The sequence below is a fragment of the Falco rusticolus genome, chromosome 1 (assembly GCF_015220075.1).
Source record: "Falco rusticolus isolate bFalRus1 chromosome 1, bFalRus1.pri, whole genome shotgun sequence".
NCBI classification, from domain to species: Eukaryota; Metazoa; Chordata; class Aves; order Falconiformes; family Falconidae; genus Falco; species Falco rusticolus.
Genome location: NC_051187.1, coordinates 94,796,857 through 94,823,983, shown reverse-complemented (window position 1 = coordinate 94,823,983; position 27,127 = coordinate 94,796,857). Strand labels below are relative to the sequence as shown.

The 27,127-nt window shown below is 38.3% G+C and overlaps 1 protein-coding gene across 1 annotated transcript in view; it reads left to right on the top strand.

The window, feature by feature from the left end:
• Window positions 1-23,781, top strand: part of DHX15 (DEAH-box helicase 15) — a 46,218-nt gene extending 22,437 nt beyond the window's left edge. Inside the window, exons 6-14 of the mRNA XM_037390479.1 lie at window positions 2,327-2,494; window positions 6,482-6,568; window positions 7,819-7,968; window positions 8,133-8,241; window positions 9,416-9,607; window positions 12,598-12,720; window positions 14,988-15,178; window positions 21,815-21,984; window positions 23,216-23,781. Of these exons, the coding sequence (XP_037246376.1) occupies window positions 2,327-2,494; window positions 6,482-6,568; window positions 7,819-7,968; window positions 8,133-8,241; window positions 9,416-9,607; window positions 12,598-12,720; window positions 14,988-15,178; window positions 21,815-21,984; window positions 23,216-23,333 (1,308 nt within the window). The 3' untranslated portion in view covers window positions 23,334-23,781. The remainder of the gene's footprint in view (window positions 1-2,326; window positions 2,495-6,481; window positions 6,569-7,818; window positions 7,969-8,132; window positions 8,242-9,415; window positions 9,608-12,597; window positions 12,721-14,987; window positions 15,179-21,814; window positions 21,985-23,215) is intronic.
• The last annotated feature ends 3,346 nt before the right edge of the window (window positions 23,782-27,127 follow it).

Sequence of the window (27,127 nt, the reverse complement as noted above, 5' to 3'; positions counted from 1 at the left end):
CTACAACCAAGCCCCATGCAGCCGCTTGCTTGGTCCCCCTCACCCAGAGGGATGGGGAGGAGAATCTGAAAGGAATGTAAAACCCAAGGGTTGAGATAAGAACAATTTAATAGGTAAAGCAGAAGTCGTGCATGCAAGCAAAGCAAGGAATTCATTCACCCCTTCCCACTGGCAGGCAGGTGTTCAGCTATCTTCAGGAAAGCAGGGCTCCCTCATGTGTAACAGTTACTCAGGAAGACAAATGCCCTAATGCCAGATGTCTGTCTGTTCCCCCCCCTTCCTCCTTCTTCCCCCAGTTTATGTAGTCAGCATGACGTCATATGGTATGGAATACCTCTTCAGCCAGTTTGGGTCATCTGTCCTGGCTGTGCCCCCTCCAGATTCCCGTGCCCCTCCAGCCCTCTGGCTGGCAGGGCCCAAGAAACCTAAAAGTCCTTGATTTAGTATAAACATCACCCAGCAACAACTAACAACATCAGTGTCCTATCAACATGGTTCTCACATCAGAGCCAAAGCACAGCGCTGTACTAACTACTAAGAAGAAAGATAACTGAAACTAGGACAGTTTGTCAAGACTTGGGGTGCAAATTTGAGAGACAGTGTCACTGCCTAATTAGTCAGCTATTTACTTCTAACGTGGTGTCTTTTTATGTAACCACCACTGCTAAAGTATTCATTTGGTGAGCTACTGTGTATGATCTGTCAATTGTTAGGTTTTTACTTCTCACTGGGAGGCTATTACTGTACATAAGGTGCTTATCAGCAGAACATCAGGTATTGACAGCTGTGTGAAGAAATTAATTCTCTGTTAATAAACCAGTAGGGGGCATTCCAACTCAGTGTCTTGTATGCCTCTTAATATTTAATGAAGGATGTGTTGGATTTGTTGGCAGAGTGCACCTTTCTTCAAAAGGTGTTTTGTAAATATCTGCAGTTCCTTCAAATTGGCAAGATAATGCCAGAAAGCATTAGGCTTACTATTAAAGGCCTCTGACATTAATGAGGAAGAGCCCTCATTTTGCCATGCTTACATTAATTATATATGCTGATCAGTACAGAACATGAGTATTGTATTGTCTATGCTTCTTTAAAACGTACTCCGTGCAGTTATACTGAAACCTTCCAAGTCTCTTTAAGAACAAATGAAAAAGACCCGGATTGTTCCAGGTTCTGTCTGAATTTATGGCTTCTAAAAAGGGGTCTCCTTCTGATCTTCTAATTACAGTTTTTAAAGCAGTAATTTTATAAAGCCTTTAGATCAACCTGTTCTGTATATTTTCTTGAGGGTCTTTAGCATCACTTTAGCTTCAGGCTGGTGAATTATTTGTGGTAAGGGAGGCCTGGCCTGTTTTTCCGAGTATGCTGTAGCCATTTTTTGCTTTTGCCTACTGTTGCTTCTTGTCATGACAACTTCGTTCTCCCATCAGTGGTTTAGCTGAAATATCAATAGTTGGGAAGTGTGCCTCTTAGTTACACCAGTGGAAGCTCTGTTGTAATTTTTAAGTTGAAGTTAATGAATTCTGTTATTTATTAACCTAAATTTCTATGCGCTTTAATTTTCATTACATCTTGTAATAACTATAGGTCATCCAGCTGACTTAAACGTAATTGTTTTAAAAATTGAACTATAAGCGATTGGTCTGCAGTGATAACTTTTTTGTATCATAAGTTAGAAAGTAGGCTAGCAAATACTGTAGAAAATACTAAGGTAAAAAAGGCATGAAAAATCTTTCTCATCGTCAGCGTATTTCACTGACTTAAGCTTAAACAGGTTTTCAGTTAATTTTAAAGTAAAATCTGAAACACTGGATTGAGAGGTTTGGTTTTGAGCATCTATGTTTATACTGTAAAGGTGTTTGTTCTCATTAGGTACAATGAAGCAAATCTTCCATATAATTGCATTAGTGATACGTGACATTAAAGCTTAATTGGCTTATTTTAAGTATCTTGCACATCAATTTCTTTTAGATTGTGAAAATTGAAAAGGTCATGAGTGCAGTTTAATATTCCAGGGTGAGAGATTTCAATTTTAGTACAATTTGTAGAGAATTAATTAGGAAACATGACTAAAAGAAAAAGGATGTTGAATGCAAATTAGGTTGTTCATTAGAGTATAGAAGCTGAAGCATCTTTTGAAGTATTGTGGAAATTCGATTGCATATTCAGTAAGCACCTTGATTTTTTTATTATTTTTATTTTTTAAAGGAGAAGCTGCAGTAATTGTTCTCCAGGGTGGCGACTTAATATAACTGTCATAAGGCACGCTAAAATAAAACGTACTGCCTTTTTCCATGGAGTTCTGTTAACCCATATCTTTGTTTTTCAGGAGATTGATGAAGCCTGCAAGAGGATAAAACGTGAAATTGATGATTTAGGCCCTGAAGTTGGTGACATCAAAATCATTCCATTGTATTCCACCCTTCCTCCGCAGCAACAGCAAAGGATTTTTGAACCTCCCCCACCAAAAAAACAAAATGGAGCCATAGGAAGAAAGGTAAATAGTACACTGTCTTAGTATGCTGTTCAGTAACTAGCTATTCAGTTAAATGGGCAATTAAATGAGTTTCAGCTGTTTTAATTATATCTGGACAGCAACAAGTAGAAGGTTGGATTTTTTTTTTGATGAAGCCTTAATGCAATATTTTACCACATTAAATTTTGTAGATAATTTGCAGGTTGTTTCTCAGTGCAATTCAAAATGTCTTCCGTCCGTAAGGCCAGAGTGTTCTAGTAACAATGGGACTGAATGGCAGTGGCATTTGTCTTTAAGTTTCTTATGAGAAATACAATAAGTCAGATTAAATACTGTTTGACAATCATGTGATTTATGTGGAGGGATGGGATTTGTTTCCCCTAAGTAGTTACTCTGACACATGCTTTTTTTGGAAACCAAATGGACTCTCTCTTCAATAGATGTTATCAGGCAGGTTTTGTCTGTTTCTCGAGGTTTGTGAGAAGGTGCAAGTTAAAACAAGGGCATTGAAGTTAGAGATTCATGTTTTCTGTAGTAGTGAGCAAGGAACTGTTGTTCTTTCAGTGGGCAGAATGGATTGAGAAACTGAAAAACTTGAAATGGCACTGGTAAATGTTTTTCATAAAATTAATAGCTCGATTCCTGAAGGCTCGCATAAACCACATAGAGAAATAACCACATAGTTTCTAAAACTGAACATTTGGAAGGATTCTTGTAATGGAGCTTCCTCAAGTTAAGCAGAACTAGTGCTCACACAGTTAAGATTTTGAAGGTCAGAGCTGAATCATACTATCTGCTCTAGGCAGGGTATGTTCCTTGATTATTTGCTCTTTTGTGCAGTACAATGCATGTAGAATACTAGTGACAACTTTCTGGCGTTCTGGAAGAATAAATCACTTAATAAATTTAGTGAAATGATCCTTTTCTTCCTATTGAAGTTGATTGCAGAAAGCATTTGATCTGAAATCATGAAACTAATGCTGCAACAAGATTGTATTAGCAAATGACTTGAATTGCTTTTCAGTGGTGAACAAGTGATAGTTGTGTATTTCATTGAATTTTCTTTCATGTTTAAAACTGTGCACTTCAAAATAGGCATTTTCTGGCTTTTTTGAAAAGAGGCTAACAGGTGCGGTGTGTAGCTTTCACTACGTTGAGCTCACAAAGCCAGTACCAGTGTGTGAAGAGGAAGACATTCTCAATGTAGCAGCTGTTTTACCACAAGAAAAATTTCCATGCTTGAAAGATATCAATTGTAGGCACAAAATAAATAAGCAATAGATTCAGGCCTACAAAGCCATTATATGTATGGAGTTTTTTTGTTGTCTGTTGTTTTTTAAGACTATGTTTCTTCTTGGTCTGCTTTAGCTGAAATGTTATGGCTTCTGTGTTTGGGTTTTTATCTCCATAACAAATAGCAATGAGTAAAAGTGTGTCTGTGTGATATAAATTTGTTTAAATGTTCTTCTGGTTTCAGTTAGTCTCAGTGATCAGGATATGTAAAGTAGGACTGTGTGTTGCTGTGCTTCCGCTATCTTACAAAATGTCTGCTTTCACACTGTCCTATGGGTGTTGGACCCAGGGTTTAGAATTGCTGAGGAGAGAGAGCTTGCAGGAGGTCTGAATCATGTCAAAGGCTCTAATGGTCATAAACACTAACTGAAGAGCTTGCAGTATCTGAATTGGTATCTCCCAAGCTTTAACTTGGCGAAAGGAAAGTAAGATACTGGAAGTTGTGTGGCATCTTACGGAAGTAATAATGGTAACAGCTAGTACTGATTACAGCTTGGTAACTTAGCACGTTTTTGTCCTCTTAGCTGATCTTGTCTAGCACATCTATTATTGCAAGAAAGCTTAAGATAAAGGTAAAAAATTGCTTTCGCTAGTTACAGTTTTTTCATTTATACGATGGAGGCAGATAGAGATGACTTAAGGAGCCTTTCTACTCTCTGTTCTTATTTTATCCCTTTTTCCCAATCTGTGTTCTATTTTCTGATTCAGGAGTATCAAGCATATATCTATAGTGCATATGTATTAACTAGTCAATTTTTTTTATATAGATACTATGTATATCTTACTCTTCAAAGTAACTTCTTTAATTTCAGACTCTGGTGTATAAGCTCTTAATCTGATATTTAAAAACATCTTTAATGTAACCATTTCAGTAATTGCAAAACTAACTGCAGTTAAAGCTAATTAGGTACAATTTGTTATTTTACATAGTGCTACTTCTATTTGTTTGACTTCCAAGTGACCTTGCACTTTGATTTTTAGACTGGAAAAATACAGCATAATTTCCTCACATTTTTTCTTGGGATTTTACATTCTTTAATTATGGATTTTAAGTAATATGACATTAACAAATAAGATCTGTACTGCAACAGAATCCACTGTGTAAATAACTTTTTTCCTTCTACCTTTGGAAAGTTCTGTGTGATTTCAAGTAGAAGTTCAGTAAATTCAAGTACGGGTTAGATTGCTGAACCTTCGTGGACAAAGCATAGTAACAATATTGAGTTGTTGGTATTGAAGTGTCCTAACAGAAACTGGTGATGAAAAACAGGACCAAAACCTTTTGACACTGCTCTGTAACTGGTATTTGAAGAGGCGGGGTATGGACATTTCTGTACTTTAGTAGATAGGGGAAAGCAGAGACCTTTTACATAAGGCATACTCTTGACAGCAAGCTGAATGTGGATTGGCTACCCTTTGAACATGGGAGTGCTAGTCTAATTTGCATATTTAATGACCTGCAACTTTTAAATTAATATGTATTGTGCTTATGTGTCAGCAATTAATTGCATTTCTGTTGGTGGCTTTTATCTCTGATTAATCTGTGTAGGTTACTTGTGAATAAAAGGTGTACAGGATTTTTTTGTTGTTGTTGTTTGAGAAGTTCGAAGCACATAGTTTCAGGCTGGAACACCATCATTTCAAAATTTTTTCCACCGAAGTATTTGGGCAAGCTCAGACCTTAAGTCTGCTTAAGCAGAAACAAGCTGAGAGTAATAAGCAGCTGGCTGGCAACATAGTCAGCCAGGAAGAAGAGAAATCAGCAGGGTTATCAATCTGATCCAGCCGCTGTCTTCATTATAGTTCTGAACAGAACGTTAGGGGTCTCGGATTCTAACTCCTAAACTGAAAACAATGATGACAGAATGCTCTGAAATTTAAGAGGTGAAAGGTAAGTAGTTTTGATGAAACGCTGAATGGGTTTTGGGTCTTTCCTGAGGTATTTGATGGAACTTGCTATTAATGTGTGATTTAATGTGGTCACTATTGGGATGAGAACTGATGTTACAGACCGTTACGCTGCATCTCTGGGCATAAAATTTCAATGATGATGAATCAAGCCTCAGAACTCTGTTACCACCTTTGCTTTAATTTTTGCATGAGAATTCGGAAAGTTCACAGAAACTTCAGAATGTAGGCTTAAAAATATGTACAGATGTTTAAGTATCTGGTAACTTAAAAAACCAAAGTTGAAATTAAATATATTTTTGTTCAGGATTTCAGCTGGAATGTATTGCTAACTGCTTTATTCCAAACAAAGTAAAAAAATTACAGTAATGATGATTTTTAAATAATTAGTTACCTAATGTTTGATTTAATATTATTTAACTATTTACCCTCTTTAGGCTTTTTAATTTTTTTTAAAAAATGTTAAAAGCTGAATTAACAGATGATGCTATTTTGTGCCAGAGATGTGAGAGAAATTTTGAATTGTGTTTAAGTAAAATATTTGCTCTTCTGTTTCTTCTACTCAAAACTAGTATTTGTTTTTAATAGAGACATAGGGAGCAGAAACTGAGGGGAAAAAATTGCTCTGATTGCAATAGAAGTTCATCTGGCTGATTTCAGATTGTCCTGTAAAAATGTTGGAGTCAGCTTTGGTAGTTACTGACGAAGCGAAGGAGAGTTTGCTGAAAATTCTTGGTGCAGAGACTTAATCAGAGCTCTTGATTTTCAGGACAAAGTAGTTTCATTTACAGTTTTATTTTTTCGCAGGTTGTTGTGTCCACTAATATTGCTGAGACTTCATTAACAATAGATGGTGTTGTGTTTGTGATTGATCCTGGCTTTGCAAAACAGAAGGTAAATACTGTTTTGTTTTCTGGTTCTTTATAGTAGGGAAGATACTGGAATGTGGTTTGCTCAGGTAACTGCCCTTCGTAAACACTGATAGGTTGGTTTTTTCCCCAGTTGAAATCTTGAGCTTGGTTGTTTTGTTGTTAACTTCTGATAGGTTTGCACTTAATCTGCAAACTTTAGATATCTAGAGCAGTTGGAAACAGTGTGGTACAGAATAATTTTATTTAAAAAAAAAAAAAAGTAAGGATTTTGAGAGTTGGGTCTAGAATATGGATTTCCTAGTTACTTTCAGAAGGGAGGTTTTGTGCTGTGTATCTGTGCTTGAGAATGCTCAAGTAAAACCAACAAAATGCGGAAGTAAGTTATATAGCCTTTTAAACTTTTGTAAAATGATATAACAGAACATGAGTACAATAAATGCATCTTTGTACACAAGTTTCAATCACCACGTAGACTGAGTTTTTTTCACAAGTCGTTCTTATACCCTCTGTAATAAGAAATACAGTTTTTGTACATGTTCTGTACCTATTCACACCAGGAGGGTGTTAAAATATGGACCAAAGAACATGGTCAACTGAAACTACTATCTGACTACTGCTTTACTTTTTTACGGTATGCTTTTTTCCATGAGTCCTGTTGAGTTGGCAAGGCTGCTGTTTATGTATGACTGCAGTGGATGTTTTACAGTATATTCCAGCATATATTTTGTACTATGACAGTCTGCATGTACCCTTGAAATACAGTCTTGCTTTGTCATTGATCTGATTTTTACAGTTCTGTTCAACCTTAATGCTAGATTTTTCTGACCTCTAGAACATGATTATTCAAGCTTATAATTGTATCAAGACAACTTTTTTTCCATGGAATTATTTGAGCATCAAGAGTGCATTTAGCACTCTGTAGAACAAATTGGACACATTCCTCGTGCCATGAAAATCTTATCTAAAAATACACACATTTAAGGAGGACAGGGAGCCTGGCAGGAGTTAACAAATGAATAAAACTTAAATGCTGTTCTCCAGGCGCTTGTGTTTGAAGTGCTCTGTCACTGATCCAGAGGCTATTGTAGCAATTTTTTTTTTTCTCCTTTCAAATACATACAACTTGTGATTTCCTAGTCAGAAACTGTATTTGAAAAGAAGTTTAAAACAGGGTATTTTTTTGTTGGTTTGGGGTTTTTTTTAGATAGTTGTCTTTATTCCTGAGTGGTGTTCATTCTTTTCCTTTCCTGCTCTGATTCCACTTACAAATAGGTATACAATCCTCGTATCAGAGTGGAGTCTCTCTTGGTGACTGCAATTAGTAAAGCTTCTGCTCAGCAGCGAGCTGGCCGTGCTGGTCGTACTAGACCAGGCAAGTGCTTCAGGCTTTATACAGAGAAGGCTTACAAAACTGAAATGCAGGTAAGATAACTTTTTTTTAGATTGCATATCTAAGAATATCTGATCAATACAGGTAGTTGAGTGCCGTGCTGCCGAACAAAATCAGAATTTGAATGCTTGTGTAGTTTGTGTTTGGAAGAATAAGTGTTCTGAATTTTCTGTTTTTCTTCTGTCCCCGGCCCCAGGACAACACATACCCTGAAATTCTGAGGTCTAACTTAGGATCTGTAGTATTGCAGCTCAAGAAGCTTGGTATAGATGATTTGGTGCACTTTGATTTTATGGATCCTCCAGGTATCTGCTTCTGTTTTATCTTGTCTAAGTGTTACATTTTGACTCCTGAAATCTTTATGTTGGTGAATATTTTATATAATAACATGGAATAAAGTGTTTGGGTTTTCACTCTTTATATTGTAATTGATAGGAATGTCTTTTATCTTAAAATTTAGTGCTCTGTGTCTTACTGGAGCAAGCTTTTTATGTTTCTGTCTACATTAACAGCCTTTAATGGACCCAAGGAATCTACTGAATGCCTCTTACCTGCAGAGGATAAGACAAAATTATGGGCATTAGAAAATCTAGTACTTGATAAGGTGTTGGGTTTTTTGTTTATCACCTTGATTACACATTCTGATTGTGCATCAGTTAAAAACTGTCTGTAAAGAAATTAGCTAGCGTTTTTGAAGTTGAATACATGGTTTTGGCTCAAACTATAAAGGTAATGTGCATCTCCCTTCTAACAGAGTTAAATGTTCTTATATACTTTAAAAAAAACTGGGTTATATTGCTAATTAGAAATGTAGATCAGCCATATATAAATATACTAAAATTGGTTGTTGTTCCTCTCCCCCTCAAAAACACCAAACCACCAACAAAACCCAAATCAAAACAAAAACCACTTAAATAGCTCTGCAGAACAGTTGCATTCTTTGTGCTGTGCACCATATATAATAGCTTAGCAGGAAGGCTTTTGGATTTCCTTCTGTTTTGCTTTGTGGGTAAAATACACACTTGCTGTGAGGAATGCAGGATTAAGAGAACGTTCTTAGAGGCTCAGTTTTGTGAAGGTCTATAGATATCTAAAGTTGACATGACCGAGATTTTAGAACTGTATCAGTCTGTTTTTGTATGGAACAAGGGAATGCATCAGTGCATGGGAGGATGTGATATTACAATGATACCGAATATGTCACAATGCCACTGCTGTCTGGATTTTGAAAAGCAGTAATCTTCAAATATTCAAAGTTTTTTATTCCATTAAGAACTGTCTTAAGTGCGTTTCCCACCCCTGTTGCCCAGTACGTTCACATTCAGATGTATATAACAATTTGGTAACAATTTTGTGTTAGGAAATCAGCTAAACTGAGAACACAAAAATAAGATGGCTTATAATACTCTGTGCTTCCTCATTTTTTGCTAATTCATAGCAGTTTGATTAATGTGCCTATATAAATATATTTCCTTTCAGCTCCTGAAACTCTGATGAGAGCCTTAGAGCTTTTGAATTACCTTGCTGCTTTAAATGATGATGGAGACTTGACTGAGTTGGGATCCATGATGGCTGAATTTCCACTGGACCCACAGCTGGCTAAAATGGTTATTGCAAGTTGTGACTACAACTGTTCTAATGAGGTCCTATCTATTACTGCCATGTTGTCAGGTAATAGCAGGGAAAGAGATACTAACCAAAATGCAGATCTTCAGTTTGGGGAAAATTGGAGTTTTCCACATCAAAAACATAAATATAAATATATCTCTAATAAAACTAGCATTGTTTTTAAAACTTCATGTGGGGGTTCAATGAATCATTATGGGTTTATGTACAGGCCTTGAAGCTTATGAATAGTAACATTAAGAAATTAACATGCATAAAAATTTCAGACAGTTTGCTCCTAACTTTAAAGTGTGATATATGTACATATATATATATATATATCAAGTTGCTGGGGGTGGTGGTGGTGTGGAAATCAGACTAGTGGAATAATTTTTTTTTAGGCTCATAGTCAGGACCAGAAATGTCAGCTCAACCACTCTGTTTTTAAGGCAGTAAAATCTATTTTGTATTGTGCATTCTTCTGCACTTTGATAAACCCCAGTATTTCCAAAAGGAATGATACATTTTTCAGTCATTAAGTGGCAAAACCTGTAAAACAGTCCTTTCTTTTAAAGGGAAGAAAGAAACTTTGGGGGGAGGATGTATATTTGTAAGAGTTAATTTGTGTGCACAGCTGTACTTTGCTGCTGTGTTAATGTGAATAGCACTGCGTCAGAGCAGTGCTGCTTGTTGAGAGAGCTTGATGAGAGGAAAAAGGTTACCAAGCAAGCCTTGCATTTCATTTCCCGGTTAGGAAGAACTGACTTGGTTTTATAGTTCCTATACTGTCATAGGACAAACAGCAGGATTTAGTCTATTATCAAATGGGGATGTTCTTACTCATAGCTACTCCTTTGGGTGTGCTATTTTACCAGGCTTTTCACAATGCAGATGTACTGGTTACATGCTTAACTTGGTTGAATAGAGAAAAAAAATGTTTTGGCTAAGTGTAAAATCTGTTGCTTCAGTTTAGTCTTACAGTATATTTATGTGAAAGTTTTTAAGAACAAGCTATAATGTTTGTTGCAGAGTTATGATTGTTCAGACTCAGAGCAGATGGGCAGGGCAGAATCTTAATTTTTTTTTAATTAAATGGTAGACTTAATTGCGGAGGTGGTGGTAGGTTGGTGCCTGTCTTTCTCTTCCCTTCCCCCCCCCTCTTCCCCCAGTCTATACTACAGAACAGTAAGTCTAGTATTTTTGTCTGGGGTCCTAAACTGATTTGTCTTGCTCCTTTTTCTATTTACCTTTTCTCAGGGCATGATGCTTTTTTGTTTTAAGGCACAGTTAATGTCATAAGTAACTTTTTTTGGGGTGGGGTGGATTGAAGATGGTTGATGTATGGCCTGTAATGAAAACTCTGCCCTTAAAACCATAGTCCTCATATTTGTGAGGACTATTTCCCAAAGTAAACTTGAACAGTTTTTTTAAAACCAGTGGCACGGCTGTATGTTATGGTGCCTTAAGTCCACATAAAGATTTTCAGGCTCTGGATAGCAATTCGTGGGGTGTGAATAGTTTGGACTGAATGGCAAACTAGGTACCAGAAAAGAGGCAAGAATAGCATTGAATTAATGAGCAGATTAAATGATTGTACTTCATTTTACAAGCGCCATGGTATCTTGCTGTGGGGTAGAAAGTGCTGTTGCTTATTCAAAAAAGTGAGTTAAGCCAGTGATAGAACAATTTGGAATTTGCTTTGATTAGTCTCTTGGAAATTAAAATACACTTTATATTATCTCTGTTTTCAAACACAAGACCCAAAATACAGGGTGTTTATTTTGCACCTGCATTTTCATTTTCTTTAATGCATTGATCTTAATTTGTTACCATGTGATTCACTGTTGCAGTGTGTATTTTTCTCAAGTTTCAGCTAGTATTCAGCTCTGTTTTTGAAATGTGGTGTTCTGGGGCTTTTATGGGAATTTAAAATAAAGCAAAACCACACCACAAGAAGGCCCTCATCTGTTAGGGACGGATGGGATACAAAGAGATGCTCTTGTGAGATTGGGCTTTGATTGGTTATGAGAAGACTAATGTAGTCTCAAGCAGCTGGAAATAGACAAAGGATGTGTAGCATCTTACTTAGCATTAGTTTTATTGAAATTTAACCAATTAAATTACATCTACTTAAAACCAAACTGACTTTTTTCTCCTGTAGATCTCTATAAAGTGAAGATCTCTTGTAACTACTTCAAACATCTTGTGAATTAGTTTTGATATTACAAACATCTAAGAATGTTGACAGACCTTTAAGTTGGCTGCAATACTATTTGTGATCTTTGGTAGACTGTATTTGGAGAGGGAATGTTAAAACACAATTTTTTGAAATAGTCAGACTGAGTCAGATATATGTAAGAAATATAATGACAGAGAAAGGTCATCACATTGCAGTTTTTTAATTTTTATTTTTTTTTTATTTCAAGTAGTGCCAAAGGACGGTTTAACCTTCCACCACTACCGCTACCATCACAACGTTTAGATTTAATACCTTCATTCACATGTTTCTGTATACCAGTGCTGATAACAATACCATCTGGGGAAGAGGACTTCACTTTACTAGTGTGTTCTGTCTAGTAGCAGACTTGTGATAAAACTTGTGTGTGTTTAGACTGTGCTAGTGCAGTACAGTTTCAGAACTTCCTTCCTAACTCAGTCCATAAAGGCTTTCTGAGAAAGCAGATTTGCAATTTTTGTTACGTGGGGTACTAGCTCTTGGTAGAGCTATCAGCACTGGGTCTTGAACTAAGATCTGTTTAGCCTTCCAGCATACATAGGCAATATTGATGGCCTTCAGACTAGAGATTTTGATGCCTACATATAGTTCTATTAAAATAATCAGGTACTCTGTAGCTTTGAAACCCTCTTGTCTTACAGATGTGGTTAGGTGTTGATGTACCAAATCAAGGTAGTAAACAGTCCAAGATGCAGTTGGAGGCCATCCTGCCCTGCCCTATGCTCTGTGAACTGACCTAGCTAGGCCTTGTTCCTCTATCTGTGAATGCGTGACTCATCGATATGGGCGTTTGTGTTGGGCCCATACCAACCTTGTTTAGTCCCACAGTGTTTTGTTCGCCCCACGGAAGCAAAGAAAGCAGCAGATGAAGCCAAGATGAGGTTTGCCCACATAGATGGAGATCATTTGACGTTGCTGAATGTCTACCATGCTTTCAAACAAAGTGAGTATGTGCCTGTTTTAGCAAAATTATTTGTAATACTTTGTGCTGCCAGCTTTCGTTCCTTGGTTCCAAGGACAGTTGAAAGGCTTGAGCTTGTTTTTTTTGAGCTATTCTATTGTAATCTTAAAATATTTTTTTTTTGTTAAAAGTATGTAAAAGCGTTACTCAAGTGCTGCTTTGCTCTAGGGGGGAAACAAAACCAAAAAACCAGCCAAGAGATCATGTAATAAACTGATGAGTATGGAGACAAGCCAGGCTTTTAAATCAATGCTGGGTAACCTTGGACAGAAGGAAGCAAGCATTCTTATAATTAAGAAATATTGGAAGTTTGCTTTTTGCCATTAATTATAGAAGAACCTGCGTAATTGCTTAGTAATTTTTCAGAGAAGGCAGTGCAGAAAATACTGTGAATTTGGAGAAGGATAAGTTCCTAGAACCAAACCCTTTTTATTCCTAACTTTTTAATACAATTAGGAATTCTGTAATAAGGCCTTGGGATGAACTGAGAGGCAAAGGGGTATTGCATCGAGAACTTAGGGCCATACGATACTTTCTTTCATTTACCTCATTTATGTGTATGGATTTTAGGGAAAATGTACAGTCCTCGTCAGCATAGCTGAAGTGCGTTTTAGCAGCTTGAAAAAGGCAGGAATGAAACATGTGAAGCTAGGGGTTCTATTGAAAAATGACTGCATAAGTGGCAGTCATTTTTAAGTGACTTATCCTGGTGGTAAGTGAAAAAGATTACTCTTAACTGCCAACCAGGTGAATCAGGTCCTCCTGTTGCATTTTCCTGTAAGCAAACAAAAAAGCAACAGCCTTTTTACCCTGAGTAAAAAGAAGCACAAGTTGGGGCCCCTTTCTGTTGCAGCTTTGATATAGAAATGTTACATTGAAACATTTTAAAACTGTATCATTATGTGGAAAACCAAAATAAGAGTATCTTCAGAGTAAAACTGCAGACAAAAGTCTTCAAAACTGTTTAAAAAACAATAGCTGAAAAACGTCTAAAAAGCTGTGAATCGGAGACTTCTGTTGGCTGGTTTTTTCTGTTGGCTTTTTAGTATGTCTTGCAGACATTTTGTTTGTGCATGTTTCTGAAAGCCACAGCTTTCATGGTGAGGTTACTGAGGGGTGGAATTGTTTGGGGAATAATCTTTGCTCACTTTCACTGTGACATTGAGTAGGTTTTCTGGGATTCAGGATCAGAAGACAAAATGCTGCTACTGTTTGTATCTAGAACGATGTGAAACAGTTATGAGTCATCTAAAACGCACATTTCAAATGGCACAGAAAGTAACATGCTATGGTACTTCAATTATGATTCTACTGTATAATGTATAAGAGCTTCTGCGTTCATACTTCATTTTAAATACAGTCTGTAAAATAAAATGCTGAACTTAAACTTTCTTCAAATTACGTAACCTTCCTTCCCAATGCAAACTAAGAATAGTTTCTGTCTGTACAAGATATGCATTAAGTTTTAATTTTTTAAGGCTGGTTTTGTTGGATTATTAAAATGAGATTAATAGAGCATCACTTGGAAAGTAACAGAATTGGTAGGGAGAACTGGGTTTCCTGGAGTTAAACATGCAGGGTCTTATCCTGACAGAATGGCTTAGGCTTACTATCTTAACAGATTTCTTATTAGAGCTATCAGTAGTAGAAACAGTAACTTAAGAGTATAGATGTCTGTTACTGATGCTGTGTTTTACCAGTCACCTACATTTACTTCTGTGAGGTGTCATGCATAGTATTAGATTAGTTTGTATAGCTCTCAAATTAAGCATTCAAGTAACAGTTAAGGAGGGTTTGGTTTCTCAAAAATACAGTATAATCTTCTTGTGTGTATTCTTTGCATGCTACTGTTAAAGATTGTGCAGGGTTTCTTAGTCAGTTACATTTTAAACTGCAAGTTTGGAAGATGATTTTTCCAGTTTCAGGGCATGGTTTTTTGAAATACGCAAAATCCATTGGTGTGGTATTTCAGCAAAAAACATCAATGATTGTGTGTATATATGTTGGTGAGGGGGGAAGAAAACTACTTTTCTTCTGACCCCACGCTTCCTGAATAGAAAACAATTTTGGCAAGTTATCTAATGCAAGAAATCAACTGAATAAACTAAGAGCTGTTGTAATTTATAAAAGTTTATGGATATCTCTTTTTTCTGGTTCATCTGACTGATCAATCGGTTAGTAGCTCTTTTATTTGCTTGTTCTAATTGGATGAAATACTCATTTTTGATTCATGTTTTTTCATGTTGCAGATCATGAGTCGGTTCAGTGGTGTTATGACAACTTCATTAACTACAGGTCCCTGATGTCTGCAGACAACGTACGCCAACAGCTGTCACGAATCATGGATAGATTTAATTTGCCTCGTAGAAGCACAGACTTTACCAGCCGAGACTATTACATCAACATAAGAAAGGCATTAGTTACTGGGTATTTCATGCAGGTATGTGCGTGTTCTTACAGGAAGCATAGTTCAGTGTTTACATGGCTTTTAATGTTAGTGTGGTTGCTAAAATTTTCTGAATGTTACTTAAATTATATATGGCTAACTACATTACCACTTAGTCTTTGTCAGGTTGCTTAGTTACTAGTCAAGTAGTACATTCTTTAGTCAAATCTTATTTGGAAGAGAAGTTGTAGGCAGTCTTACTAGTATCAAAATACTGTTTCTGGCATGACCAGTCAGGAACTAAATACTAACTTCTGAATAGCTGAGGAAGTAACTTCATAAAACTTTTCAAAGTAACTGCAGAACATGTAGTTTTTACATGATTCGTATTCTGATACAAGTAGAAGTATAGCTGCATTTAAGTATTAATTACAAGTTATCCTTATAGAAGGAGAATATTTTCTTTTGCATGTTTTATAGTTTATATATTTAATACGTATATTTATATTTTAAATCTTATTAGTTATGAATTCTAGAGCAGGTCTGAAATCTCAAGATGTATGCTGTTTGTAACTCATCTGCCCCTTGAACCAGGGTGGTATGGAAGCCAGTCTCCATTGCTACCTCCTGGTGCTTTGGTTTTCACGTTAAGCATGTGTCTAAGCTAGAATGCAGGCTGCATTTTTTTCCTTTGGAATTTTTTTGGAGGGGGTTTGGTTGGGTTTTTTGAGCATAGTCTCTTCGTACTGTGGGGTTTTTTCTCTTCAGCATTCATCCTTGAGGCTGGAAGAGTCCTTTTGCAAACCTAGTGGTACGGAAACTCTAATGGAAGTGAGTCTTCTCATGGACTCTGGACTGTTGTGATAATGTTTTTCCCAGCCAACATGCATTCTGATGCATCTCAGTAACGCCTTTGCTAGAGCCTAATGTCTCACTTCTGGAGAACGCAACCCTGTTATCCTAAAGAGGCTGAGCAGTGCCCATGGCATTTCTCAATTTTTCACTTGGGCTGTGCTCTAGGGGTATTTGAGCACAAAAGCGTACCAGTTGAAAAGGGAACCACTGGTCAGCGCTGTGCAGGTTAGAATGGCAAGCAGTTTGACAGGCGTGCACTTAACACATCCTGACTGGAACGCAGACTTGGGTAACCATGTGCGTTGAAACGGCCCTGCCCTCTGCTAAGGAAACAGTACCTTCCCTGGGGCTAAGCCAGCCAGTCTGTGACAGAAACACGTTTCTGGGTTTTTGGAAAACGAGAGTATCAGTGTCAGCAACTGCATTTCACTGTAATGTAAATAGCAGATTAAGGCTGTTGCTGCTTTTAAATATTAAAATGGTTCTAAAGATTTGCTGTAGCTCCTCAGACAAGCAGGCTAGTCGTTGTGTTGAGCCCTTGCTTTTGGGGCATGATTTCTTCATCTTGCTTTAGTACACATTCCCATCTACACCCTTAATTCTGTAAATGGTTAGAAAGACAAAGAACAGTTCTGCCCAGCAGTCATTGGTGGGTGCCAGCTGGTTGAAGCAGGTCAGATTACCACAGTTGCACTTTTGTTTGGCCGTGTACCCTATGGCTTCCTTAATTTGCTTGGACCTATAGGAGGTCATGTCCTTGGATGTGTTTGTGCACTGTCGGTTTGCTTTATGTTACTCGGCATGAGACTCTTCCTCTAATAGGTATTTTCCTGCTGTGGATGTGGAACTGCACTGTTGGTACAGGTAGCTTTTTGGTCTGCTGCTCGGGAGCTAAAGATCTGGCTTTATATTTTTACTGTGAACAGAGTAGTCGGCTCAGAGATGAAAATTGAAGTCTCCTTGGGCTTCCGTGATCAACAGGTGATTTACTCACCCCCCTCACCCAAAATGCCTAACAATTTTGGGCTGAATCAAGAGATAGCTGTGGTAGACCTGTTGAAAGCATTTGGACTGGAAGCCATTTCAACAGCTTCTCTTTTCCTTTGATGTGTTTGAGCCCATTTTATTTTGAGTTTTTTTGACTAACCTCCGTGATAGTGTGATACCTGTTTGACCTTGAACTCTGAACCTTCTGTCATGAATTCCATGTTGTTTTGAGTAACCTTCAGTAGAAAACTTCTAAATACTTAAAAGCTATATTATGTACCAGAAGCTGAAGTATTTAAAAATGTAGTCTGTGTGCAAATTGTACCCTCTCTAAGCAGATACTTAGGCTTTGGCGCTTGGGGGCTCTTGTTCAGAAAACCTGAGTAATGAAATACATGCATCGTTCTTTGTCCTCTTAGTACAGAACATGTGTGGAATTCTGTCTGAGCATTTGCAAAGTATGTGCAAGTACATTAGATAGTCTCTGCGTGTAATGTCCCAAGGCCTGTGAGCAACACATGGCAGAAGTGGATTCTTTGAACTCTAGTAGAAAAAACAGCAGAAGCCATTGTTCTGAAATAGTTCTTGACGACTGCATTGTTTTATACTTTGATAATTGCAGGGCGTACTAAAAACAATCGTAAAATCTTCCTGTGGAAATTTCTGTACTGGTCAAGACATGGTTGAAGTTGCAGTGCAGGCCTATATTAACTACTGAAATAGTACTAATTATATAATTAGTACTGAGTACTGTAAACTGCCTTCAGCTGTGTGTCAGGGGCTGATAAATGTGCAGTGACAAATCATTTCTTTACCGTTCATATATGAATACAAACTTGAACTCCAGTAAATTTGCTATAGATAAGCAAAGGGAATAGTAGAATTGTTTAAAACTGAACAGTTCTGTGTGTAGAAGAACTTCTGGAGGTTAGATACTGACAAGAAGTATCTTATAAAATTTTTGTGCTGTGTCCTCAGTTTCTTCCCGTTCTTATAATGGAAAACTTACTGGCTTTTTTTCAGTAACTGTTTCTATATCACACATCAGAATATGTGAAGTATTTATAAAATAGAGCAAGAGTGACACTTGCAAAATCACTAAGGAACTGCTCATTGAAAATAAAATACATCAGAGAAATACTGCTTTCACAATACTTGGACATATCCTGTCTTAAGGGATAGGGACTGGAAAATTGTACACCTATACAAATCTTAATTTGGCAACAAAACTCAAGAACTAGGTATAGAATATTTTTTATTGAACTATATAGAGAAACTAAGCTTACAATTTTTAAACATTCAGACATTTTTAAAGTGTTAATAGACATGTAGCTGAAACAACTGTATAGTAAAAAATAATTAAACTACGAGAAGTAAGGTAAGAAAACTTAAAATTGCATTGGAAAAAGCAAGCAAATGCCAAAGATGGGTCATCTTCCTTCTAGTGATTTTTTTTTGTAACTGATATTTGCCATCTGTCTTAAAGAACTTAAAGAACTTAAGTTTTTATCATTGTATTTCCAGTAGTGAAGGCAGAACAAGAATTGATAGTTGAAAATTTAAGTTAGAATTTAAAGGTCCTGTGGTGTCTTCAAATGAAGCTTTGGAACCTTTATTTGGAAGATGTGGCTTAGTCGCACACAGGGCCACTACAGAGGATGAAATTAAATGACTTGTGCTGTACAGGAAGTTACATGTCAGACAACAGGACTGCTAATTAAAATCTCCTTCTTGCGGCTACACCAGAGAACCATGGTTTGGGTCCTCGAGGTTCAAGGATGTGTGATACATGATAAATAAGCACAGGTATACTTAAGACTTCAGAGGAGAGCGTGTCATTCTTAATAAAACTGTGTGACATCCTTGAAACCTCTGTTAGGAGAACTTGGAACTGAAACTTTTTCCTCTGGTGGCATGTGCCATGGTGGCCACCATGCAGTGTGGGTTTTCATGTTCATAAAAGCATTGCAGTTGTCTCTAAATCATCAGCAGGTGGGCTTTCCCAGTCTGCAAGGTAACCTGTTGCAGAGACACATCAGCTGTCTTGGCTCTCTATTGATCCTTTTAGTCACGTTTGTATAGCTCCTTATGGTGTGCAGTCAGTAGTGTCAGTGACTTTTCTCTCCATTTACAACCCCATTCTTTGTTCAGGTAGCCTAATTCACAAACGTTTTGACACAAATACATAATAGATGGACATGATCGAGCTGAGGGTTCAAGCGTGTTCCCTAGTATCTCTCATACTACCAATATTGATTGAAAAAATGAACCCATTTCCTAGACATGCTTTGTGTCTTCATACTTTCATGTTCTTCATGCTCTGAAAAACATCACAGAATCATGGGATGGTGGGGTTGGAAGGGACCTCTGAAGGATGTCTGGCCCAACCACCACTATATTGTATTTCACAGGCGCCGGAACTGGGTGCTTGCTGCGGGTTCAGAGTAGCATGTGTATATGCTGCCTCCCATGTGTCCTTGTTCATTCCCTTTTGTCAGCCTTAGTGCTTGCCTGAGCCCGTTGTAAATGCTTTTAGCATATTGATCCTGCAAACCAATTATACCTTTAGAAAAGAAGCAGCATCGGCTTGGTCAGCTGTGCTGAAACAGCTCAGGCCAGGGGGGAGCAGGAAAAGGTAATAGCTGAGAGTTAGATCATCATTGCTTGCTATGGAGCCATTGCTTCACTGCATGTGTTTTGCGATAGTGTTGCCATTACTGAACCTGAAATTCTGTACTAGTCTATGCACTAACAAGCATACTTAATAAAATGTGTAAACAGGATGAATATTGTGCTCGGTGCTAAGGGTAGCCCAGGACTGAAAGAAGTTAAAGTAGTATGTAACCACTTAAATGTGACTTAAATATCCCTGATATCCATGTTCTAAGGAAATGTTTTTTTCTTAATTGGTGTTACTCCAGCTGCTGTCCTTCCCTGGAAATTAAGAGCTAACTGTACTTTTCTGTAGCACTTACTTTCTTTGCGTATGCTTAATTAGTTACTTCAGAATCTTTTTACGTGTTTACTTTGCATAATTCTGAACTATGAAATACAACTTCCTACTATCATTATAGATGATGTGGAAAAGGAAATTGTATGTATTTGGGAAAGCTAGATGAGAAGACTCTTCTATTGTAATACATGCGAGTGAGGCTGAGGTACTGCAAGTAAATTGTACTGATTTAAATTTAACAGCATACTGTTTTTTAGACTGAACCCTAAATAAATTAATTCTTCTGTCCTTTTATAGGAAGAACAGAAATTGATAAAGCACGCAAATATTTTTGTATGGCATGCTTTTATTTTGATCTGAAAAATGAAATTGATTTTTTGGAGGGGAAAAAAACACCATCCCCCCCAATTCCTTTTTAAAAAAAAAAAAAAAAACAAAAACAAAGCAAGCATAATCCCACAGCAACATATGTGCTGTGAGCTGTGATTGTGCTAGGTCTGTGACAGATGAGTTTCTAGTCTAGTCTGGTTTGCAGCTATACTGCTATTTAATTTTGCAAACATTGGATTGAGTTGGGTGAAATTAAGCCTAAATCGTTACAGACAGCGCACTGTTAATCTCCATTTAGAAGAGCCTGTGTTGGCTCCCCAGACTTGAAATAAAGTAGCAGTGTAATCTCAAAAATCTTGGGCGAAAAGATTCGCAGACTTTAAATACTTTGTTCCACTCCTAAAACATCTTCTGGATATTTATGTCATAAGAGAAGCACACTCAAAATATTTGTTACTAAGGAGATATTCTGACTTAAAATTTGAGGTAACTACTGCTTTAGAAATCCTGGGATTTTAATCTAATAGATAGAATTTAATTTTGACTAGGCAAAAACCAAAAAAGATGAGAGGAATTAAGAAAACAAGAAAGTGCCTATATTAAAGGAGAACAGCTAAGGATGATTAATAAAAATGTATCTTTTCAGACATCTTTCAGCCATTGTCCATCTTGCTTAATCTTTTTACAGTACACGTGTGTGTGTATATGTAATGAATTAAGTACTGAGGTCATCTTGAATTACCAGTATCAAAAGGTTAATTTTAGTCACCTGTTCTGTTAGATTAACTGTTCTTACAGAGGATATCTGTCTAAGGATAACTGTCTGCTTTACCAAATCTTAATGAGCTAGGTATCGGAGTATCTCAGCGAGGTAGGCATTATTCCCTTTCATAGAGCAAGAAGCTTAGTCAGAGAGAGGTTAATCGATTTTCGCCAAGGTCATAGCACAAGTGTGTTGCTGAACCTACATTTTCCAGCTCTGAAGCTCATGCTGTAACAAGACTGTTCTTATTTCTGACATACTAAACTTCCTGTTCTTACTGGACTGACATATTTTTTTCAGGCCCACTGTGTGAGAGGATTTGCAGAATAATACGTGCATCAGTTAAATTACTACTGAAACACTGCAGTAATAAAAACTTGAAAGGGTAACGTTGTGGCTTACAGGTCCCACAGTGGCTGCAGCAATGAAGTGCCTGAAGCAGATACCTGTGACTTTGTGTGGTCTTACAAACTTGTCCAATAAATATTCTCTTCCAATAATCTGTTTGCATTGCTGTTTTTCTAATAATGGTTCTTCTCTTTGCGTGACAGGTGTTCTTATATGTTGCTTGAATTGTGTATTAGAATATACACTTAGCATGGCAGTTAGCAAAAACATCTGGCATCTTGATTGTGACTATAAAAAAGAACCCTGAATTGTTGAAGTGGTCAAGTAATGTACCAAATTTAGATGAGGTTTAAAAGTCGGGGTAGTGTATTTTGTATAGAACACTTAACAGTCAGCTTGAAATCACTTCATTTAAAAATTGCCTGTGGTAACGAAAGAATGTCTTTTTACTTAGGTGGCACATTTGGAACGAACAGGGCATTACTTAACAGTGAAAGATAACCAGGTGGTGCAGTTGCATCCCTCCACTGTCCTCGATCATAAACCAGAATGGGTGCTCTATAATGAGTTTGTCCTCACAACAAAGAATTACATCCGGACATGTACAGACATAAAACCAGAATGGTAAGCCAAAAGTTTTAAAACAATCATGACCTACTGTGAAGCACTTTTTTTTTTTTTTTTTCCTTTTTTTAACCTCAATTTAAAAAAAGTTCCTTTCACTTTTCCTGATGCTGATATTATCAAAATCATTTGGGGCATGGCAATGGCATGGACTTGAGATCTTGTAACTAAAGGTTTTCTTCATGGATACTTGTTTCTGTCTGTGGGAACTGAGTGTCAAACTTGGATGCTCAGGCTCTGTATGCAGTGCACAGAGAGATGCTTGACCTAAACCCTGTTACTTTGGTAAGCCTGTTGGGGATGAGCAGCTTGGAGATGCGGTGTTTGGGGATATGTACTAGCACCCGCTTGTGTACCCAAGTTAAGAGGTACCAGTAGATGCCTTTTGTTCTCAGGATCTAGTACCACTCTCGGCAAATGTCAAACTTTTCCAGAAGGATCTGAACAGGATTTAACACTTTCTTAAAACATGAAGGAAAGAGGTGGTAGTACTAGTACAGCCTGTCTTGTCATAATATTTATTCATCAATAGAGTGTATATCAAGGAAATTAGAAGCCTGATCCTCTGCAAACAAGCAGAGATCTGAATAGGCTTGCCTGTCTTAATAGCTGTACTTAAACTGCCAAGCTGTAAGCTTTGGGACGTGGGAGGCTCTTCAATTGATGATAGAATTGTGCTGTTGTGTGGAAAGAGTTTAAAGATTTCTAAGCTGGAAAACATAGCATACATATTGTCCGTAGTATTTCCGTGGAAAAATGTTTGAATCCTTCCTTAGAAATCTTTTTCTCAGCAAGTGCTGTATAGCTTAATGCAGGATCCTATGGCCTTGGTTGCATTTTTAAGCTTGCAACAGTTAAGGCTGAACTGTAGTCTTACACAGGCGGATATTTAGGTGGACTTCTGTGGCTTGGGGACTTTGACATTTAGCAGCAGCTCCGTATGGGTTCTTACAGCATGTACTGAAGCCACAGTGTGGGCCTCTAAGGGATGTGAGGCTGGATGGGAGCATCGTGCAAGACTCAAGTGTGTGCTTTTTTGCTTTGGACTTGGGTGTTTGCATGGGATGGGACTGAGATTTAAATGTGTGTGTAAACCTTCATTAATGTTAGAACTGCAGAACGAGCTCAAAATAATGGATAATCTTTGTTTCCCTTGGTTCAGTTGCAGAATTTCTGTAGGATGCATCTTAAAAGTTTGAGTATTAGTAACAAACTTTTCCTTTTTTGACAGGCTGGTGAAAATTGCCCCTCAGTATTATGACATGAGCAATTTTCCACAGTGCGAAGCAAAGAGACAGTTGGATCGCATCATTGCCAAACTTCAGTCCAAGGAATACTCACAGTACTGAATTTATGCTTTGAACTGAAGTTATTCAGAGGACAGCTTTAAGAGATGAAATGTTTCAAAGTTCAAGTTGTGCTCTTCACTTTGGTTCAATAATGGCCTTTATTTGAAAGCTTTTTAATTTTTCTTTACAGTAAATATTCCATTCTGATTTCATAAATTAAACATTTATGCCTCCCTTTTGTGTTGACACTGTAGCTCATACTGGAAAAGCTGATCAATGTTTTGCAGTTTATTGAAAGTAGTTCTATATATAACAATGTTATAAGCATTTCTTTAGAAATGGTTGAAAATGCTTCTAAAAATGTGATTATCGACCATGGTATGCATGATCGTTGTAATTGTTGACATTCCTTTTAGAAGTTGTGAAATGTTACAACTTGTGCTTATGTAGACACAATCTTCGGCTTCAGTACAAAGGTACTGACTTCAATAAAGTCTATTTATACTAATTTTGTGCCACAGTATGTCAGTATTTCTATTGTTTTGATCAAAACATGAGAAGCCATTTAGTCTCCCATTAAACTGCTGTTTTATTGTCGTGGCAGTAGTTTAATATTAAAATATTAAGAGTGTGGATGCTTAAGCAGCACAATTACGATGACATCAATAGAACGCATACAATGTTGATCCCTTGCAAACTTGTTTAAATTATGTAGGAAATTGTTTTGAAAACTAAATGCATGCAGATGTTTTTGGAGAATGCTTTCTTCAGACATATGCCTAGATATTTCTTGGGCAGAACTGTAGTGCTGTGTCCTGTAAAGTGAAGTGTCTGTGGCCAGTTAGAAGTGACCCTGCTGGGCCATGTTCGGATACAGTTTAAGATCGACATAAATAATAGCATAGGTGACACTGAGGTCAAATTAGATGGCACCTTTGTAATTTTGTAGTGATTTTTAGTAAAATGTGACTTGACAGCATTTTCAGTTTGGGAAAGCTAATCCTGTGTGGAATTTATAGTAGGAGTTGATCAGAGAGAAGGCTGGAGCACCTCTTCTATGAGGACAGACTGAGAGAGTTGGAGTTGTTCAGCCTGGAGAAGAGAGGGCTCTGGGGAGAAGACACTTCAGCAGCCTTCCAGTACCTAACGGGGGCCTACATGAAAGCTGGAGAGGGACTCTCTACAAGGGCCTGCAGCGATATGAGAAGGGGTAATGCTTTCCCTCTAGCAGAGGGTAGGTTTGTGTTGGACATAAGGAACAAATGCTTTACTGAGGGTAGTTGAGCCACTGGAACAGGTTGCCCAGAGAGGTGGTAGATGCCCCATCCCTGGGAACGTTCAGGGCCAGGCTGGACGGGGCTCTGAGCAACCAGATCTAGTTGAAGATGTCCCTGCTCGAGTCAAGGGGGTTGGACTAGCTGACCCTTAAAGGTCCCTTCCAACCCAAACTGTTGTGTGATTCTACAGGTTAACGTACTTGGTCGGATTTCAGTTTTTCCTTTCCCTGGGGTATCCTGAGACTTGGTCCCTCTGGCAAAGAGGAGCTGGAGCGGTTCTTGCTGAAACAGGTTCCCCTTGGAATGGGAGCTATGTGCTGTCATGCTGTGAGGCTGGAGCGAGAATAGGTTATGTTTGGAGAGCTGGCAACTAACCCCAGACTAATAATATTAAGCGCTGACGTTTGGAGTATCCTATTTAAATCATAGCAGTTGGCTATAAAAGTATGTGGAACCAAGTAGTTTGAGTATTTTCTTTTAACTCCAACGCTTTTCTAAACTGGCACTTACGATGGGGAGTAAAGAACTTTCGAAAACTATTTTGTTAGCAATGAAAACAGTCTTGTGAAGGAAAACGTGAGTTTAAATACAAAGTGGGGTTTGAGTCTGCCTCAAGTTTGATAAGCAATTGAGGGAGTGGGGGATCCCCCCCACCTCGGGCATCGTGGGGTGGGTCTGGACTTTCATGCCCTGTGGAATAATTGTCAGTAGGAAGGAGGAAGGTTGACTCCTCATAAAATGTTGAATTGGATTGAGTTTTCTGACTGCAGTTGCAGGAGTTGCTATTTAGAACATAGGCGTCCTGAACATCATAAGCAATTTGATTTCAAACTAGTATTCAGAAACATACATAGGTTTTAAAAATTCCTGCTCTAGGGTAATTCAAGTTCATTATGTTGGGGCTTCCTGATGGCTTGCTTATCCTCCTTTTGGGGGGCAGGGGGGGCTACTTTGTGCAATGCTGAAAAAAAAGGTTGCTCCCCAGGTAAGGATTTGTCTAGTAGTTGCGTGCAGCCTTCTGCTAAATGGTGTAGAGCCACCTTCTGTACCACTTTCGCTAGTTATGGCAAGGTCCACAAACAGCCCACTCTCAGCATGAAATCCCTTGCGGACCCCAGAACCAGCTGGCGTGAACTGCCATTGCTTTGGTACTTGCGAATGGGGCAGCAGATGGCTGTGAGTGGAACTTGAGGCGGGAGAGACTTTGGCCTGGTTTCCTTTTTCTCTTTTTTTTTTTTTCCTCCCCCTTCTTTAATTGTCATGGCCCAAGCCCAGTTTGTGGGTATGACAGCTGACTGGGCTCTTTCACACTCCTCTAGCTTTGCTACCAGGAATGCAAATACTACAGGCCAAATTAATGTCCTCTGACAGCTGTGCAGACCTGCCATGTTCCAATTAAGCTGGTGACACCTGTGCAATCCACCTAAAGGCACTGGGGTGCACTGGTGTCACTGGCTTAATTGGAAGGCTGTCAGGTGTCCCAGCTGCTGGGGGTGGGTGGGTGGGGGGGATGGGGGTGCAGAGCAGGCCCAGTGCCCTCTCCCCTCGCAGCAGTGGGAATGCAAGCTATGGGAAGCAGCTTGGCTGTTGGGACCACGAAGGAACCTGGGGGCTAGTGCCTGGACAAGGTACCAAAGCTCAGACTTCCGAGGAATCTAGTGGATTTGATGCTTCCATGACACTGGTGTATGTCATCGTGATTCCCGGGAAAATGCTTCTCTTACTGAAGAGGTGACAAGCAAAGTGCTTGCAATGCTTTAAGTTTAGGACTAAGGCGTTTTTCTCATACCAGGCTGTGCGTGTGCAAAATACACAGTTGTTCCTTCACTAGCGATCACGTAGTGGAGAATGGCCCTAGGGTGGGAGCGTCTTTGTGCAGGCAGCACGCGATCACTGTTTGACTATGCAACACGGATTTCTGACAGCTGAGGGCATTTAAGGGTTTGGGGCAGGAACACGGAGACTCGGGTCACTGTGGATACCTCAGAGCGAGTGTGAATTTCACTTTTTTTTTTTTTTTTAAATGTAACTTTAGAGCCATAGAGCAGCAGGAAGGGAGCAAGTTATCTTAAGAAGTAACTGGCCCACTCTGAAGGAGTAACAGGACAGTGTGGCTTCTTGGGAGAAAGACATTTTCTAGGTCCTAAAGAAATACTGTCAGGGACCCTCTTAACTACGGTTACCTCAGGGATACAACAGATGCATGCAGAGTAACTTGGTTTTGAGAACAGCCCTGTTTTTTCATAAATTACTTGAAAGGTAAAACCTTATTCCCATTTTTCTGGTAGAAAAACAAAAACCCGTTGCCTAGAGAGACAAAAAGAGACCGAGGAGAGGGAGGAATGAGGCTGTTCTATGAGGGTGTGAAGGTCACTGCCTCCTCCTTAAAGCAGTTACAAACACGCGCAGCCTGCTCATCACCAGAGCTTTGGTTTTGGCTGCTTACGCTGCAATAAATGGGAGGAAAAGTTGAAAATCGCAAAATGTGCGAGAGTTTGCCGGTGTTAAAAATTGAGCTTCCCACGCATTTTGCTCTGTCAAGTGCCACAGCTGACTCTAAGACCCTGTGGCTCTTTT